Consider the following 16,267-nt stretch of genomic DNA (forward strand, 5'->3'; position numbering starts at 1 on the left):
CACCATTCTGCACACAGGCCGTCCTTGGGACTGACTTCAGCGAGCTGCCCCGACCTCCCTGCGTGCAGGTGGTCCTCAGGCCCGTCCAGAGCCGGCCCTGTAAGGGCTCAGGTGGCGGCCTCCTCTGGAACAGCAGGCTTGCGTCGCACTTGCTTTAAAACGGCAGGATCAGCTGGGCTCGGTGGCTCAGCCTGTCATCCCAGCACTTTGGGAGGCTGAGGTGAGCGGACTGCCTGAGTCTGCGGGTTCGAGACCCGCCCGGGCAACCTGGCGAGACCTCATCTCTACAATAAATCAAAAAATTAGCCGGGCATGGTTGCACGCCCCTGTAGTTCCAGCTACTCGGAAGGCTGAGGCGGAAGGATCGCCGGAGCCCAGCAGGTTGAGGCTGTGGTGGCCGGGAGCGGCCACTGCACTCCAGTCTGGGTGACAGAGTAAGACTCAACAAAAATAAATTAATAAGTAAACAAAACAGCAGGATCGTACGTGCCCCAGCTACAGCATCCTCTACTGCCAATGAATTCCAAACTTTACCTGTACGATGACCACTTACGCACCTAACTCTGAACTGTACCCTACATCTTCAAGATAAAAAATAATTTTGAAAACCAACAAAAACCTCAATAAACCAACCCCCCCCCCAAAATGAAAAAGCCCCAGCAGGATCACCAGGTTTGGCACCCTCCCCATTTCAAAGGCTCCAAGCATGCAGACACCCACCTGGGCCCTTCCACCGCACATGGCACCCGGGGACAGGTGCAATTGGACAGGCATGGGCTTCTGGCTGTGCGTGTTGAAGCCCTCTGCCTTCTCCCAGGAGTCCTGTCTTCTCTTCGTCCATGAGACAAGAACAGGCGATCTTGCCTGGCAGGAAGGGTCTTGTAACTGGCCCTGACATGGTGATAGGCCCAATTGGCCTGTTTTCTTGATAGTAATCTGGCAACTTAACGGGTGTCTCGTACGTTGTTTTCTACGGACCTTCAGCATCGCTAAGGTGTGATCCGTCCACAGGGCAGGGGTAGGTATGTCGTGGCCTGTGCGCTGTGGGAAGAGTTTTGTGGAAACAGCCACATGTTCATTTACGTGTTGTCTGTGGCCAGCAGAAGCGGTAAGTCACTGGGACCCAGACACTGGCCTGGAAGCCCAGAGGATCACCGCCTGTCCTTCCCCCCGTGAGAAGACATCCTGCGCTCAGGGCCGCGGGTCCCATGACCGGCCGAAACAGCGAGCACCCCTGAAGGGGAGCTTCGTCTGAAAGCCCACCGGGCCAAGACTGTTTTCCCCCCACCGAGATTGCGAAACCCCAAGGAGAGAGTCCCTTTCCAGGACCGGGTGGGACTCGCATGCCCATCTGCACTGGGGGAAACGAGCATCCTGTCAGCGTGGCGACTCGTGAACTCAAAGGCTGTGTTCCTGCCAGAACAGAAATTTTCATTCGCTGAAAGGTGCGGCACGGGCAGGGTCCCTTGGAAGGGCACTTTCCCAGGGCAGGATGGGGAGTGGGTGACGCAGACCGAAGCGACAAAATCCGGTGGGCGGGGGGGGTCACTGAGAAGCCCAGCTCTGCCCTCCAGATGGAGGGGCGCTTGGCCGTTGGAACACCCTTTCTTTCTCCTAAGGATCCTTTAAAAAGCACGAAGCTGGCTGGGCGCAGTGGCTCAGCCTGGAAGCCTAGTACTTTAGAGACCAAAGCAAGAGGATTGCCTGAGCCCAGGGATTCGAGCCCCACCCGGGGAACTTGGTGAGACCTCGTCTCTACAACAGATCAAAAATTAGCTGGGTGTGGTAGCGTGTGCCTGCAGTTCCAGCTACTCGGAAGGCGGAGGCGGAAGGACCACCGGAGCCCAGCAGGTCGAGGCTGCGGTGGCCAGGAGCGTGCCTCTGCATTCCAGCCTGGGTGACAGAGTGAGACTGACTCAAAAACATCCCAGCATGAACCCTTCATTTAGACACCAAAAAATAAGCTGAGGAACGCTTCTCACAGAGAAAGTTGTGACTGCTGTGGCCGTTCCACGGGAGCCCTCGTGTGGCCAATGAGACGCACCCACGGCAAGCACACGCCGCACCCCAGCTGCTCCCTCCTCAGGCCCGCATGGGGAGGGCTCGGGCCAGGACAGCTTGAGGGGCAAACCTGCTCCCTCGTGTTCCCACAGCCCTCTCCTCAGGAACCAGCACGCTGGACTGGACTCCAAGGGGAAGACCACCGAAGCCCGGGACACAGTGAAGAGGCCATGGCAGGCCTCCCGGGTGGGCCTCACACACGCCAGAGGGCTCTGCGGCCCCGTCGCCCGCCATCTCCTTGCGAAAGGCTATCACAGAGCTGGGAGGAGCCAGTCCAGGGAGTGTGGGGAGAGCTGCCGGGGTCAGGAACGGTGCCCACGACAGGGCTCACCTCCCCACTCACACCACTGACCGGAACGAAGAGATGCCGTAGCCGTGTTTCCCTCTGACCCCGTAAAGCTGAGTTATACGACATCAGAGCCCGAGACCCGGTCAGAGTCGGTTTCTTTTTATTTGGGAGTAACTATGGTCAGCTTCTACGAAGGCAGAAGTTGACGGATCATGTTAAGAACCAAAGTGGAAAACAAAGCCGATCCCCACAGCCCACAGCGTCGCTGGCCTTCAGTTACGGCGTGCTTGGGACTTCCTTCTCGACACTCACAGCAGGGGGGCTCACATCACCTGCCCGTCTCACCTCGAGATGCCACCGCAGCTGCGGGGATCACGTGAGGTAAAGGGTCAACCAGTGGCAGCCTGGGACTCCGACAGCAGAGCCGCTACGGCGTGTCTTGCCAGGCGCTGAGGGTGGCGGGACCTTCGGTAGAGCCAGGCTCACGTGTGCACCGCCCGAGCTGGACCAGTTCCGACCAACGCCCTCACCTGCCGCCCTGCCACCAACAGGCCTTCTTGTGTTGGGAACATTCAAAATGGAATTGGCTTTGGATTCAGGAAACATAAAAATGAAGGCGTCTCAAACAGCGAGGAACCCCCAATGGTCTGATTTTGATGGGAATCTGAACTGGGCCCTAGTTACACAAGACACCCCCAAACCCAGGAAGAGCCACTGCAGGGGGGATGGTGGTGGAAGGTGCCGACACTCGGCATCGCCCAAGAGAAACGTTTCCACTCGCCGCAAATGAACGAAGACCACGGCATGCAGGTGGAGGCCAACGGTCCTGGTGCGGATGAAGCCCAGGCTTCCTGGGGTCGCCTCCCTCCTCCATGTGGGGCAGCCTCCGCCCTCACCCTGGAAGGCCCCAGAAGACACGGCCCTCGCCAGCCCTGCCCCACCCAAGCTCCTAAGCCCTTTCATCTTTCAGACTCCAGAGGGGAAAGTCTCGAGAAGAGATGCGTCCCCAGCACCCAAGTGGCCAGAGCAGCCACGAGCTGGCAGCCACTGCCAGGGACATGGCTGTCACCTCCGGCACCCGGGGGTTTTTGCCACAGCCTGCTACTCTGTCGGGGCAGACCAGCCTAGGGTTCCCCAGATGGACAGAGCCTGGCGGACACTCAACGTGCAGCGACACCACACCGTGATGGCTGTCACAAGCAGTGCCTGGCCACACATATGCAAGCGACGGGGCTCGTTCTCACTGGGGCTGCCACTCCCCTGTGAGCCATGTGTGGTGTTCCTGACAGGGAGGTGCTCAGGCTGAAGGCTACGCAAGCCCTTGGGTTCTGGGTCACGCTGCACCCTGAGGGTTGGGGTGTGCACCCTACGGTACCGTCATGTGTCTGAATGGACTCACAGGCTCAGACCTGACCACACAGGGAAGAAGCAAGACTGTGGCCCCAGGACAGAGAGGATGTGGGGAGGGCAGAGACCAAGAGCGTTCAACAGCAGCTGCAAGAAGGGACACGTGAGGGAGTTCACAGTTTCGCACGTTGCACCAGGAAGTCGGCTGACTGTGGAGCTTCGCAAAGAGGACCCGAAACAAAGCCAGTCCAGAGAGTCCTCCGGCGTGGTCCTGCAGCGGGCTACGGGAGCCCACGACAGTCCCCTCTCCCAGTGCTGGGCAGGGCCTGCGGAGGCAGCGTGGCGCTACAGAAGGCGTCCCGAGAACCTGCGAGTCCTGAAGCCGCCGCGGCTGAACATGAGGCGGGGGTCGAACCGGTACCTGAGAGGACAAGACGGTGTCACGTGAGCGCGTGCTGGTCACTCGGTGTTGCTTGATGGAAACGAGGGCAGGGAGGGACACAAGAGGGACGGTCAGCACTGAGGGGAGTCCGGGGGGCCACCACCAGCACGCACACACCCAGTGCCCTGCCCAGAGTGCGCCTGAGCCGAGGGCCGAGGGGCTGAGGGCGGTCGGGCCATGTGCGTGCTGGGGGGCGGGTGCCGCTGCCTGCTGCCACCACAGTGCTAGCGGGCCACCCTTGCTGGACTCGCAGACGGCCCTAAGTGCAGGCACAGGGATGCTGGCAACAGTCAAGGCTGAAAGGGCCAGATCCCCAGGCCACTCCGAGAGGGGGTACGCCCACGAGAAGGTGTCAGGGGATCGTGTTAAGAATCAAACTGGAAAATGAAAGCCAGTGACGAGAGTGCATCCTCAGCTCAGTAAAGAGGGAGAGTCGCAGCTGGGCAAGGACACCCTCTGGTCTGACATCATCAAGCAGGAACGTGGGTCAGTTCTGCTGTCGTCCCTGGAACTGCAAAGATGGCGGCCACAGTGCTGCCGGGCACTCATGGGAAAGTGAGGTGCTCCACTGTGGGCAGAGACACCAGCAGACACAGGCGGCAGACAGGCTTGGTGTGCCCGTGAGTCAGGCATCTGCCACGAGGCCTGGGACGTGCCCCCGCAGGTAAGGGGAGACCCTGGCATTTCAGGACAGCAACTGGCCGACGTTTTGTGACGGGCCAGACAGGAAACGCATTAGGGCTTGGGGGCTGTACAGTCTCATTGCCAAAGCACAAAAAGAAACTGAGGAGGACGAGCAGGTGGACGGCCAGGCCCGCAGGATCGGCTGACCCCAGTCCAAGGACTCGACAGGCCCAGGGTCTGGGAGGAGAGTCATGAGGGTTAGGGAACTGACATGGAAAACCAGGCGGTGTTTAAGGGGCTTAGGCTAACGCCAGAGAGCCAGCATCTAGGACCTTCGTTAGACGCTTCCAGAATGCAAGACAGTTAACAAACACAACTCGCTTGGGAAACAGGAGACCGTGCTGTGTCCGTTCATTATGGGGTGACCCTGAGCAAATCACACCTCTGTGCGCAGTCTCCTCCTCTCCTCCTCTGAAATGACCCCCGTGGACTCTTGGGGCGGCCTGGGAATCCTGGCCCTTGCAACCCCGACCAAGCCAGACGTCCAGGAGAACGAGGCAGCCCCGCCTCTCTTGCTGGCCATCTGGAGGCTGGTGCGGCAAGTCTGCGCTCCTGCAGCACAGAGGTCAGCGAGGCGGGCCACACACCCCGGCCCGAGAGGCCCCTGGCCCTGACTCTCCACGTTAGGCTCCTTCAGAAGTTGCCTGCGTTCCATGGTCAGCCGGGGAGCATATGCCTAAGAAGCATGAACTGCCACGGACACTGAATTTAGCTGGCTCCGATGAGGCGCTCTCAGTTCAGCAGCTGCTGTAATCTGCACAATGAGCGCGTGTCAACGGTCCCTCATGCTTTCATTTCAGACACTGACGTTCCTAGTTCAAGTAACTGCCACCAAGCCATGGTCTAGTTCACGAACCCGGAGAAAAGACCGAACAGTGGTCACAGGCTGGGCCATTCTGACTGCACGAACAGGGCTATCCATATCAAAAATGTTACACTGTTTAAGCAGCGTGAATGAGCATCACCTGCTGTCCTGCTATATACCACACCTGGTTTTGGTGCTGGGGCATCCCTGGCTCCAGCTCTCTGTATGCTGTTTAAGAGCAGATCCTCACTGATTCGTAAGCCGCCCGCAAGCCAGTTTAAACCCCCTCACACCTTCTCCCCTGACTTGGACTGAAGAGAAGATGCGACGTAAAGATGGTTGAAAAAAGAAGCCAGACTTTCCACCGCTGAGGATGCCACTCTTCTCTCTCAGACCAGAGGGTAAGAGCTGAAATCATCCCTTCCTGGGGACGCTTGATTTTTAACTTCAGAATCTTCAAGCAAAAATAAATGATGAGCTTCCTGCCACAAGCAGCTCCAGTGCATGGGGTCCCTGCCAAGAAGTGACCATCCAGGGGGCCCGGGGCGGGGGTGAAAGTCTGGCCAGCAGGTGACGCTACACCCCGTCTACACTGCCACCCACTGCGGAGGGCTCCTGCGGGTCTTCCTTGTGTGTGTTTACTCGACTATGTTTACCGGCAGACCCTCAAGCCTCACTGAGAACTGGGGTTTCTGGAAGCGAGAAGAGGGAGATGCTCCCGGAGTCCCAGGGAAAGACATCCCGGGCAGAGCCCCGAAGGTGCCTGGTGGCACTAGGACAGGCGAGTGGTGCCGTGGAAGCACAGCGGGGAGGTGGGGGCAGGCCGCCGCCGGGTGCCACGCTGAGGGCCCGTGGGCTCCGTGAGCCGCCGGAACCCCTACCCGCCAGGGAGACCCGTGGAGCCGGCCGGGGAGGATGCGTACCCGGGGTCGAAGGCCCCCGGAGAGCGGCAGGAGGGCCCGGCGCAGGACTGCAGCATCATGAGGCGGTAGTTCATCTTCCCCAGCAGCTCTGGGTCGATGCTCTTGGCGATGTTGGTGAGCTGCTCCGGGTCCGCGGTCAGGTTGTAGACCTCCACGAACACCTGGGCGAGGAGGAGGGCGAGGCCGCGCATGATGGAGGCGCCAGCGGAGCGAGTGCAGGGGGGGGAGCATGGTGGCAGGTGAGAACCGCCCGGAGACCCTCGCCCTGCCGGCCGGCAGCCGGCGGGACACCCGCGACGGCTCTGAGCCGCTGCCCTCCCATGGTCACATGCAAAGCAGTTCTCACACAGGCCGGCATTGGGAAGGGAACGGGAGCTGGTCTGTCGGAGCAGCACTGGCCTGCTGAATGCACCCACCGCTCCCCAGGATCCGCTCCAGCCGGCGCCACCCCCACGTGCAGGGGCCACTGTCACCCCAACCCCCAGGCTCACAGGCCAGGAACAGATCACTCTGCCAGTGGGAACATACTTCTTAAGCGTGTGCGGCTGTGGCAGGAGCAGAGATTCAGAGACGTGAGGCCTAGCCTCACGGAAGTTGCCCCTAACTGGAGAGAACCCGAGTGGAGGACACAAGAGTCGCCATCTTCCCGAGGGCGCAGCCTCGGAGCTGCCCTCGTGCCACCGAGTCCAGCCAACAGGCTGGCCACAGAGCAGGTCGAAAGGCCCGGGCGGGAGTCCCTCTCACCTCCTGGTCATCGAACTCGCAGTACTGCAGGTCCCACGCTGACGACACGGTCCTCACGCACGCATAGGTGTTGTTGTAGGCGTCCTCGCACACGCAGTCTGGGAAGCATTGCTGCGGGGCATTGAGGAGGTCAGCGAGACAGTCCCCCACAGCCCAGCCACACATATCCAGTCACCTGCGGGAAGCCACATGGTTCCTGCAGAGACATCGTCTAACTGGGGACAGAAGCCCTCATGCAGAAGGCTCAGTGCAGAGGCCCACGCCTGTCATCCCAGCACTCTGGGGGGCAGAGGCGAGAGGACTGCCTGAGCCCAGGGATTGGAGCCCAGCCCGGGCAACTTGGCAAGACCCCGTCTCTACAGTAAATCACAAAATTAGCCGGGCGTCATGGCGCATGCCTGCAGTCCCAGCTACTTGGAAGGCTGAGGTGGAGGGATCGCCTGAGCCCACTGGGTCGAGGCTGTGGTAGACACGAATGTGCCACTGCACTCCAGCCTGGGTGACAGAGGGAGACTCTAACCCAAAAAAAGCAGCCCTCCCCCAGCGGGGCTGGGAAACAAGCACAGGTGGGGCCCTGCTCGCCATGGGGCTGGCTGCCCAGGGCGTGTGGCTCTCCGCCTGCAGACGGCTGCCGTCCTCAGCTGCTGACCTTCCGACAACAGTGACTGTGCTGAGCCCCGCCAAGTGCGTGGCTTGGCAAGGAGAACGAGGCCCCTCTCAGGACCGGCAGGAGCCGCTCAGGGGCTGGCGAGAGGGGCTCAGACACGCACTGGGGCCCAACCCCGCCCCCTGCGACCCCATGGGGCCTGCCACACCCTTCCCGGGTCCTGCTACTCCGGAACACTCTGGTGTTGGGGACTCGACGCGCACAGAAGCCTGTTTCCCCCTCTCCAGAGCGAGGCCAGTGTGGCAGCCACCCCTCTGCAACCGGCCTCGCTGCTGCCCACAAGGGGCACACATGGTAGCTCAGGTTGGGGGAGCCCCACCTTTCTACCGGACACCCCAGGAAGAACCCTAATAAAAATGCCACTGCTCTTGGGAGGGTTAGGGGATGGAGGAGGAAGTGACCCGTGCACTTGTCAGGCGGACTCGGAGTGCACGTTCTGACTCTGGGATGGCTGGATGCACCAGTGTCTGTCTCCACCTCCCACAGTCCCTTGACAGGGGCAGGACTCAAAGGAAGGAATTCACCGTGCGACATGTCCAAGCCAGTCCTCGGTCTTGCCTGTGAGGACATTGCCCCAGCCTAAGCCGACGCCAGCCACTACTCACAGACACGCCGGGACTCAGGGTGGGACACGTGGGGTCAGTGACGTTGCGGCCTTCTCCCTGATACTCCACCAGGACGTCCGACCTCCAGGTCAGGTTGCTGGCCCCTCTCTAGAAGGAAGAGCAAGGCGGCTTCCGTGAGGCAGAGACTCAACGCAGGTCACACGGCTACTCGCCACTGCTCAGGGGGACCTGGGAGTCCAAACTACTTGGACAGGATACATGGGGGCTCAAGGAAAGGACCCCAGCGGGGGCGTGTGAATGCGGCTGAGTGCCAAGCCGGTGGTCACCAGCCTTCACGAGTGATGCGCAGACGCTTTGAGCATTTAACCGTCGCTTCCCAAGACTGCTCTGCTCCAGGGCCAGGAGCGGAGCCTGGCGAGGCAGAAGCAAGAGCCTGAGTCTCAGTGCACACTCAGGTCAGTAACGCAGCGGACACGCGCTCGGAAGGACCGTTCTAGGAGTGCTCACAGCCTCACAGACGCAGGACAAGTGGCAGACGCCCAGCAGGGCTGTGTGCCAGATGGGGAGCCCCTGCCTGCGGGGGTCACAAAGGCTCAGCGCGTGCTAACCACCAATGTCCCTGCACACCGGGCTGCACAGGGAAATGAGCGGCCACCACCGTAGTGGGGCAGCAAGGCAGGTCTGCAGAGGGCGGGCGTGAAGGGGCCGGGAGTGAGCACGCTGCTCGGAAGAACACAAGCACGGCTGGGGGACACCCGGCGGCTCTCAGATGAGGAGGCCAGGCCGGGCAGCACGGCGGGACACAGGGCAGGTCCCGGCCCCAGGACGGGCCACTTGGCTGCTCCATGAACGGGAGGCGGGGGAGGGCGGGGCGGGAACAGCATCAGGCGGGGCGTCAGGACAGTGGCAGACAGAGGCAGAGGGCGTGAAGCGTGGAGACAGGAGCCCGGAAAAAAGCGTGCCTCGAGGCCAAGAATGTTCCCGTTCATGTCTGGGTGCTGGCTGGGAGCGCAGTCACGGGCCCCAGCCCTGAAGCCCAAACCTGCATTTTCCTAAGATTCCGGGAGGTTTACACTCATGGAGGAACCAGGAAGATGCTCTAAGAAGAGTTCTCACAGGGCTGTGCTGGTCACAGATGCAGATTCTCAGCTCTCAGTGGGGCGAGGCGCCCCGGGGCTCTCACAGTCCCACAGGGGCGTCTGGTGAATGCCAGCTTGGGCACCCCGCTCCGAAGAGCGCTTCACCTGGCCAAGCCCAGCAGGGAATGGTGACGGCCTGCGCGAGGCCTCGAACGCTGTGGCTGCTCGCAAAGGGGGACCGGGTAGAACGATGGCTTCGCTCACCGTCCCGCAGTGAAGCCGAGACCGTCTCACGCAGCTCAAGGCCCCAGACATCCCAGTCAGTGGCTGCGTCGGAGGATTGCGCTGCCAGCCCTGAGCCACGGAAGCTGAGAGGTGGAAAGCCTCTCCCAGTCAGGCCCCAGGGAGCCTTGAGACGCCACCGAGTGCCGGGTCCCCAAGGGAAACAGCACCTGGAAATCGGGTCTGAGTCTCTGGAACCTCGCAGTATATTGAATTGCCAGTGGTGAAAATCCCTGGGGACTGGGCCCAGCCCCCAGCCCAGCCCCTGACAGCAGAGCCTCTGGGTGGGCCCCCACGTGCGCCTCCAGCTTTCTGAGTGACCCCGATGTGTGACCAAGGCTGGGAGTCACAGGTTGGAGGGCCGCTGAACAGGTTTCATAAAGGCCACAGAGGACACGCTCAGGCTCTGTGGCTGGCGAGGCTCTGGCCTACCCACTCAGCCTGCTGCTGCAGCGGGAAAGCCATCTGAAACACACACACCAGCATGCTGTGCTCCCTCAAACTTGGGTTTTCCTTGAGGGCTTTTTTGAGCCAAGGTCTCACTCTGTCCCCCAGGCTGGAGTGCAGTGGCGTGGTCATAGCGCACTGCAGTCTCGAACTCCTGGGCTCAAGTGATCCTTCTACTTCAGCCTCCCCAGTAGCTGAGACCACAGGTGTGTACCACCACATCCGGCTTATTTTTTTTTTAATGTTTTTGTGGAGATGGGGTCTCACTATGTGGCCCCAGCTAGTCTAGAACTCCTGGCTTCAAGTGATTCTCCTGCCTCGGCTCCCAAAGTGCTGGCATTATAAGCATGAGCCACCGTGCCCAGTGCCCTCTACAAAAACAGAGCGGGCTGAATCTAGCCCACAGGCTCCAGCTTGCCAATTCCAGCACAGCAGAACTTTCTGACTGAAACGGGTCTATCTGCAGGGCTCACAGGATGGCTGCGGAGCATGTGTAGCGTGGCTGGTGCAACTGCAGAAACTCGTTTAACTGTAGCTAATTTATTTATTTATTGAGCTGGAGTCTTACGGCCACCCCAGTGTCAACCTGCTGGGTTCCAGTGATCATTCCGTCTCAGTCTTCCAAGTAGCCGGAACTACAGGCGCGCGCTACCACGCCCGGCTAATTTTTGATTTATTGTAGAGACAAGGTCTCTCCAAGTTGCCCAGGCTGGTCTCGAACCTACGGGCTCGGGCAATCCACGCACCTCGGCCTCCCAAAGTGCTGGGATGACAGGCTTCAGCCATTGTGCCCGGCCTAATTTTAGCTAATTTAAATGAACAGCCCATGAGGCTACTTAGCTGGCTACTTAGCTGCTCTAAAACATCAGTAGTTCATCAGCATAACCTCCAAAAACAAAACAGGAAAAGGAAAGAGCCAAGCCCTAAGTGGCACTTCCAGAACTGTGCAGAGAAATTATACACAGGAGGAGGAGAGCTACCCCTAGAGTGAATCAAGGTTCTTCCTATTTAGAAATAGGCGGGCTCGGTGGCTCAGCCTGTAATCCCGTGCCTTTGGGAGGCTGAGGTGAGTGGATTGCCTGAGCCTGTGGGTTCGAGACCTGCCTTGATGAGACCTCATCTCTACAATAAAATCAAAATGAGCCAGGTGAGGTAGCGCGCCTGTAGTTCCAGCTACTTGGAAGGCTGAGGCGGAAGGATTGCTGGAGCCCAGCAGGTCGAGGCTGCGGTGGCTGGGAGCGGCCACTATACTCAAGTCTGGGTGACAGAGTGAGACTCCAACTCAAAAAGAAAGAAAGAAAGAAAGAAATTTATGAGGTACACATTGTAAGACTTGTATGGAGAAAGTTAAGAGATATATTTCCCCCTAACTGATCTACAGATTAAAGCAATTCCAACCAAAGTCAGCATCTTCCAGACAGTCTGAAAAGCTGATTCTTAAAACTGACATGGAAGAGAGGTGGCCAGGACTCCCGCAGGAAGAGTGCAGAGACAGGGGAGCCCACACAGGCCGAGTTTTAACTATAAAGCTTTACAGGACAAAATGGCACCAGCGTTGGGACAGACGAACCGTGGGGCAAAAGAAACAACCGAGTGTCCATGGAGGGGAGCATGGAAGAGAGTCCTGGCTCCCAGCCCACAGAAACACCCACTCTAGACACATTACAGCTTGTGTGGAGAGGCAGAGCCGTAACACTTCCAGAAGAAAACGCAGCAGAACCGCTTCCTGGCTTCCAAGTGTAGAAGCGTTTTTAGAAGTAATACACAAAGAATACGAGCTGCTAAAAGGAACAACGCCGAGGGTCAATTCCTGCACCCCCAGGTCTCGTGGGAAAAGACACATTGCAAACAGGGAAAACCACGGGCGACACACAGAGGTGCTTCACAGGGAGGAAACTCAAAAGGCACAAACAGAAAGTGACCCTGATCAATAACCCACTAGTAACACAGGCAGAGGACCGACCGACTGGACATTTCTCCAAAGAAGAAATGCAAATGGCCAATAGGCACGTGACAAGATTACAAGTCAAAACCACAGTGCGATGCCACTCCGCATCTGCTCCATAAATCATGAAGACAGAAAAAAGCAAGGGTGGGTCGGGGGAAACACGTCACACAGGGCGGCCGCTTTGGTCAATGGATGGCAGGTCCCCAAAGGGTCAACATCAAGTCACCATGTAACCAGCAATGTCTACTCCTGGGTTTGTCCTTGAGAGGACCAGACATGTGTCCACAGAAAACCCTATAAATGCTCACAGCAGCACTATTCATAACAGTCCCAAAGTGGAAACACCCCAAGAGTCTATCTGAGGAACAGAGAAATAAACTGTGGTGTGTTCATGCAAAGGATTATCCGACAGTAACAAGGAACGCAGTGCTGACGCGCGTTACAACATAGGTGGTCTTTGAACACGTGCTTAGTGAAAAGGCTGGTCACCGAGGACCACATGAGACACAGGTCCACATTCTGTACAGACATAAAGTCGACTTGGGGGGGAGAGGGAGCAAGGGGGAAGATCATGTGTCTGGGGGCTTCCTTTTGGGGTGATGAAAATGTCTAAAATTAGATTATGGGTGATGGTAGTGCAACTCTGAGAAAATACCAAAAACTATTTAATTGGGCACTGTAGATGAGTGAGTTAACTGCTAAAAAAGTCATAATTAATAAACAAATACACGCACAGTAAGACTGAATATTGTGTTCACATATTAGGGGCAAAAACGAACTTGTCTGACAGTTTTGTTTAGAGCAAAGGGCGTTCTCACATGCTGCTGGTGGGAAGGTGAGCTGACTTGGCCCCTTTGTAAACTAACTTGGCAATATCTGCAGAAAGGTGGAAATGAACACGTGTAGTTCCTGGGTCTCGGTGTACACACGTGTCCATGGGAGACGTGTGCCAGAATGCCATGGCTGCACTGTTCACAAAACGAACCACAGCACAGGTGCCCATGGACTGCAGGAGAACAGGCAGAGTATGCTGTGTTCACACCATGGAGCATTAGGAGGCCGTGAACAACGCTGAGCTGAGCAGAGCCCAGACTCACCCATGAGATGTCGTCCTCAGAGCTCAAAACAAGACCTCAACGGGGTGTGCTGTTTAGGGATCTGCATGATAACTATTTAAAAAAAAGCAAGAGACCGATAACATGAATTTGGGGCAGCGATCACCCTCCGGGGCAGGAAAGGACAGGGGAGGAGCCCGAGGTAAACCACAGGGCCGATGACATGCGCGTCCTTTGGCACAATGTGGTCTCCCAGGCATTTCCTGTGTTTAACTTGCGTTGAGTTACGTGTCTTCTCTCATATGAATCATATACTACCTACTCATAAATTAGACAGACTCAGATGAACCATGGAGAAAGAGTCACCTATAATTTTATGACGCAGTCATACTCAGTCATAGTCCCCATGAACAAGTAAAACATTTGACTATGGATCCTTGCAAGCGACTCTGCACGTCAACATACTCACATGCGTTTTTAATGGGGAAGAGAGGCTGTCAGGAAGCGTCCCCTTCTCCCTGTGGTACAGGGCAGGCATCTTCCAAGTCAGTGCCTACAGACTATACCACCTAGTGTGGGTTTAATATTCTTTTTTCTTTTTTTTTTTAAGTTGGGGGTCTCACTCTGTTGCCCAGGCTGGAGGGCAGTGGCACGCTCCCGGCCACCGCAGCCTCGACCCGCTGGGCTCTGGCGATCCTTCCGCCTTAGCCTTCCAGGTAGCTGGAACTATAGGCACGCGCCACCATGCCCAGCTATTTTTTTTTTTTTTAATTATAGAGATGGGGTTTCGCCAAGTTGCCCAGGCTGTTCTCAAACCGCGGGCTCAGGCAGTCCTCTCACCTCAGCCTCCCAAAGTGCTAGAATTACAGGTATGAGACACCACGCTGGGCCATGGTTTAACATTCTACTGATCACCTGTGCCACTGTTTAAACAGTCCCCACTGGACAGTGAGGTGGTCGGCGTTCACCTATTCATACTAAATGTACATTTTTATACAAAGCTCTTTGTAGTGCCAGGCACAGGAGAAGCTCAGAATTTGTCTCCTTAGAATAAATTCCCCAACAGAACTGCTAGCTGTGGATGCTCTGAAGTGATGTGTCTTGGTAAGCTAGCTCCCTGATAGGCTATATACTGATTACATTTTTATGAAAAGTATATGGGTAGCTTCCAAATTCTTAAGACTTCTGCAAGCCGGCACTGTGGCTCACGGGTATAACCCCAGCACTTTGGGAGGTGGAGGTGACAGCATTGCCTGAGCCCAGGAGTGCAAGACCAGCCAGGGCAACCTGGGGAGACCTCATCTCTACAATAAATCAAAAAAGTAGCCAGGTGTGATGGCATGCATCTGTAGTTTCAGCTACTAGGGAGGGCGGGGGCAGAAAGATCGCCTGAGCCCAGCAGGCCGAGGCTGCGGTGGCTGTAAGCATGCCACTGTGCTACAGCCTGGGTGACAGAGTGAGACACTGTCAAAAAAAAAAAAAAAATCTTTGCTGGCTCACAGATGAAGGTCTCCTTCAGGTAACCCCTTCTTTGATTAGCACTGAAGTCATCTTTTTGCATTGATTTTGGCCAGTTTTAATTCTTTGAGAGTTGATGAGTCACTTTTTGTCTATTTTTCACCTGGGATGTTAATCTTTGCCAGAACTCACATATGAGGACCCATTCACACACAGTGCAAGTACCTTCCCAGTGTGTCACCTTTCTTTACTTGTGAGGGGTGTCCTGGGAGCAAGTGGAAGGGAGACAGAGCTCTGAGTTGTCCACATGGTCTACTTGTTGGCCTTTTGAAACGCCGTTCCACAACAAGATCAAGGAAAAATCCTATTCTCTGCCCCTCATGTCTCTTGTTATTTAAGATGTAAAAGTTCAAGTCTTTATAAGGCACCTGGGATAGATTTCTGCCTTGGCTGGGGCCTGACTGGGGGCTTCACACTCACCAAGATGGGTAGCAAGGACATCCCATCCATCTGGGTCCTATTCGGGCTATAGCCGGCGATGTCCAGGATGGTCGGGCCCAAGTCGATGTTGGCCACCAGCATCTGTTGGGGAGGAAGCATCAGTCTGGAACACCACCAGCCTGGGGTTCCTTTTCGTTCTCAGGCCCTCCTCCACCACCCATGAGACCAACAGCACTTGCTGTGACCTTGTGCGCAGCACAGCCCACACTGACTTTGATCTTACTATTCCATGTACTCAAATACAATTGTAATAACTTAGAAAATGTGCAGCTTGTCACATATCACCCTGGGAAGTTATATATTTACTCCACCCATACTGTTATCAATCAAAACATCTGTAAAAAGCTCCTTGTAGATTGCCTGCGTTGTTATGAATCATGATACAAATGTGGGCTTAATTGTTTTATACAAGCATCTTCCAACTTGATGATTCACATTCACTCAACTTGACTTCAGATGGACTCCAACATTTCTGAAAGTCTCAAGGTGGCACGCCTATCACCAGTGAAGACTAGTAGCTCTTTCTATAGTTTCTCCAAGTGACACTGACAAGGGGTATGAAGGCTGCAGGAAGCTTACCCAATAAGGCAGCCCTGAAAGTTTCCTTAAGGAATATAAAACTTTGTTTTTAAACAAACATTCTAAAAACTGAAGACACTGTCCTCTACTGACACCCTGGCTTAACAGTTTTCTTCCTGTATGCAACAGGCCTAACTCAGCACACTCCAATGGACACACACAAGGGGCCACACGTGGAATTTAAAGTTCCCAACAGCCATGTAAAGCAAAAAGACACAGGTGAAATTCATTGTGTGGTTATTTAATCCAATATATAAGAATATCTGAAAGAAGAACAAAATCATGAACTTTGCAACAACCTGGGTGGAATTAAAGCTTATACTACTGAGTGATCTCTCACAGAAACAAAGAGCTGAGTATCACATGTTCTCACTCACAAGTGGACCTTGA

At 56.3% G+C, this 16,267-nt stretch overlaps 1 protein-coding gene across 1 annotated transcript in view; it reads right to left on the reverse strand.

Moving 5' to 3' along the window:
* Window positions 1–2,488: 2,488 nt before the first annotated feature.
* Window positions 2,489–16,267, reverse strand: part of GNS (glucosamine (N-acetyl)-6-sulfatase) — a 37,723-nt gene continuing 23,944 nt past the window's right edge. Inside the window, exons 10-14 of the mRNA XM_021708150.1 lie at window positions 15,278–15,379; window positions 8,568–8,675; window positions 7,296–7,406; window positions 6,552–6,712; window positions 2,489–4,118 (exon numbers count right to left, since the gene is read on the reverse strand). Of these exons, the coding sequence (XP_021563825.1) occupies window positions 4,043–4,118; window positions 6,552–6,712; window positions 7,296–7,406; window positions 8,568–8,675; window positions 15,278–15,379 (558 nt within the window). The 3' untranslated portion in view covers window positions 2,489–4,042. The remainder of the gene's footprint in view (window positions 4,119–6,551; window positions 6,713–7,295; window positions 7,407–8,567; window positions 8,676–15,277; window positions 15,380–16,267) is intronic.

The sequence above is a fragment of the Carlito syrichta genome, unplaced genomic scaffold (assembly GCF_000164805.1).
Source record: "Carlito syrichta isolate Samal-C Ts95f unplaced genomic scaffold, Tarsius_syrichta-2.0.1 Scaffold131125, whole genome shotgun sequence".
In the NCBI taxonomy this organism is placed as follows: domain Eukaryota; kingdom Metazoa; phylum Chordata; class Mammalia; order Primates; family Tarsiidae; genus Carlito; species Carlito syrichta.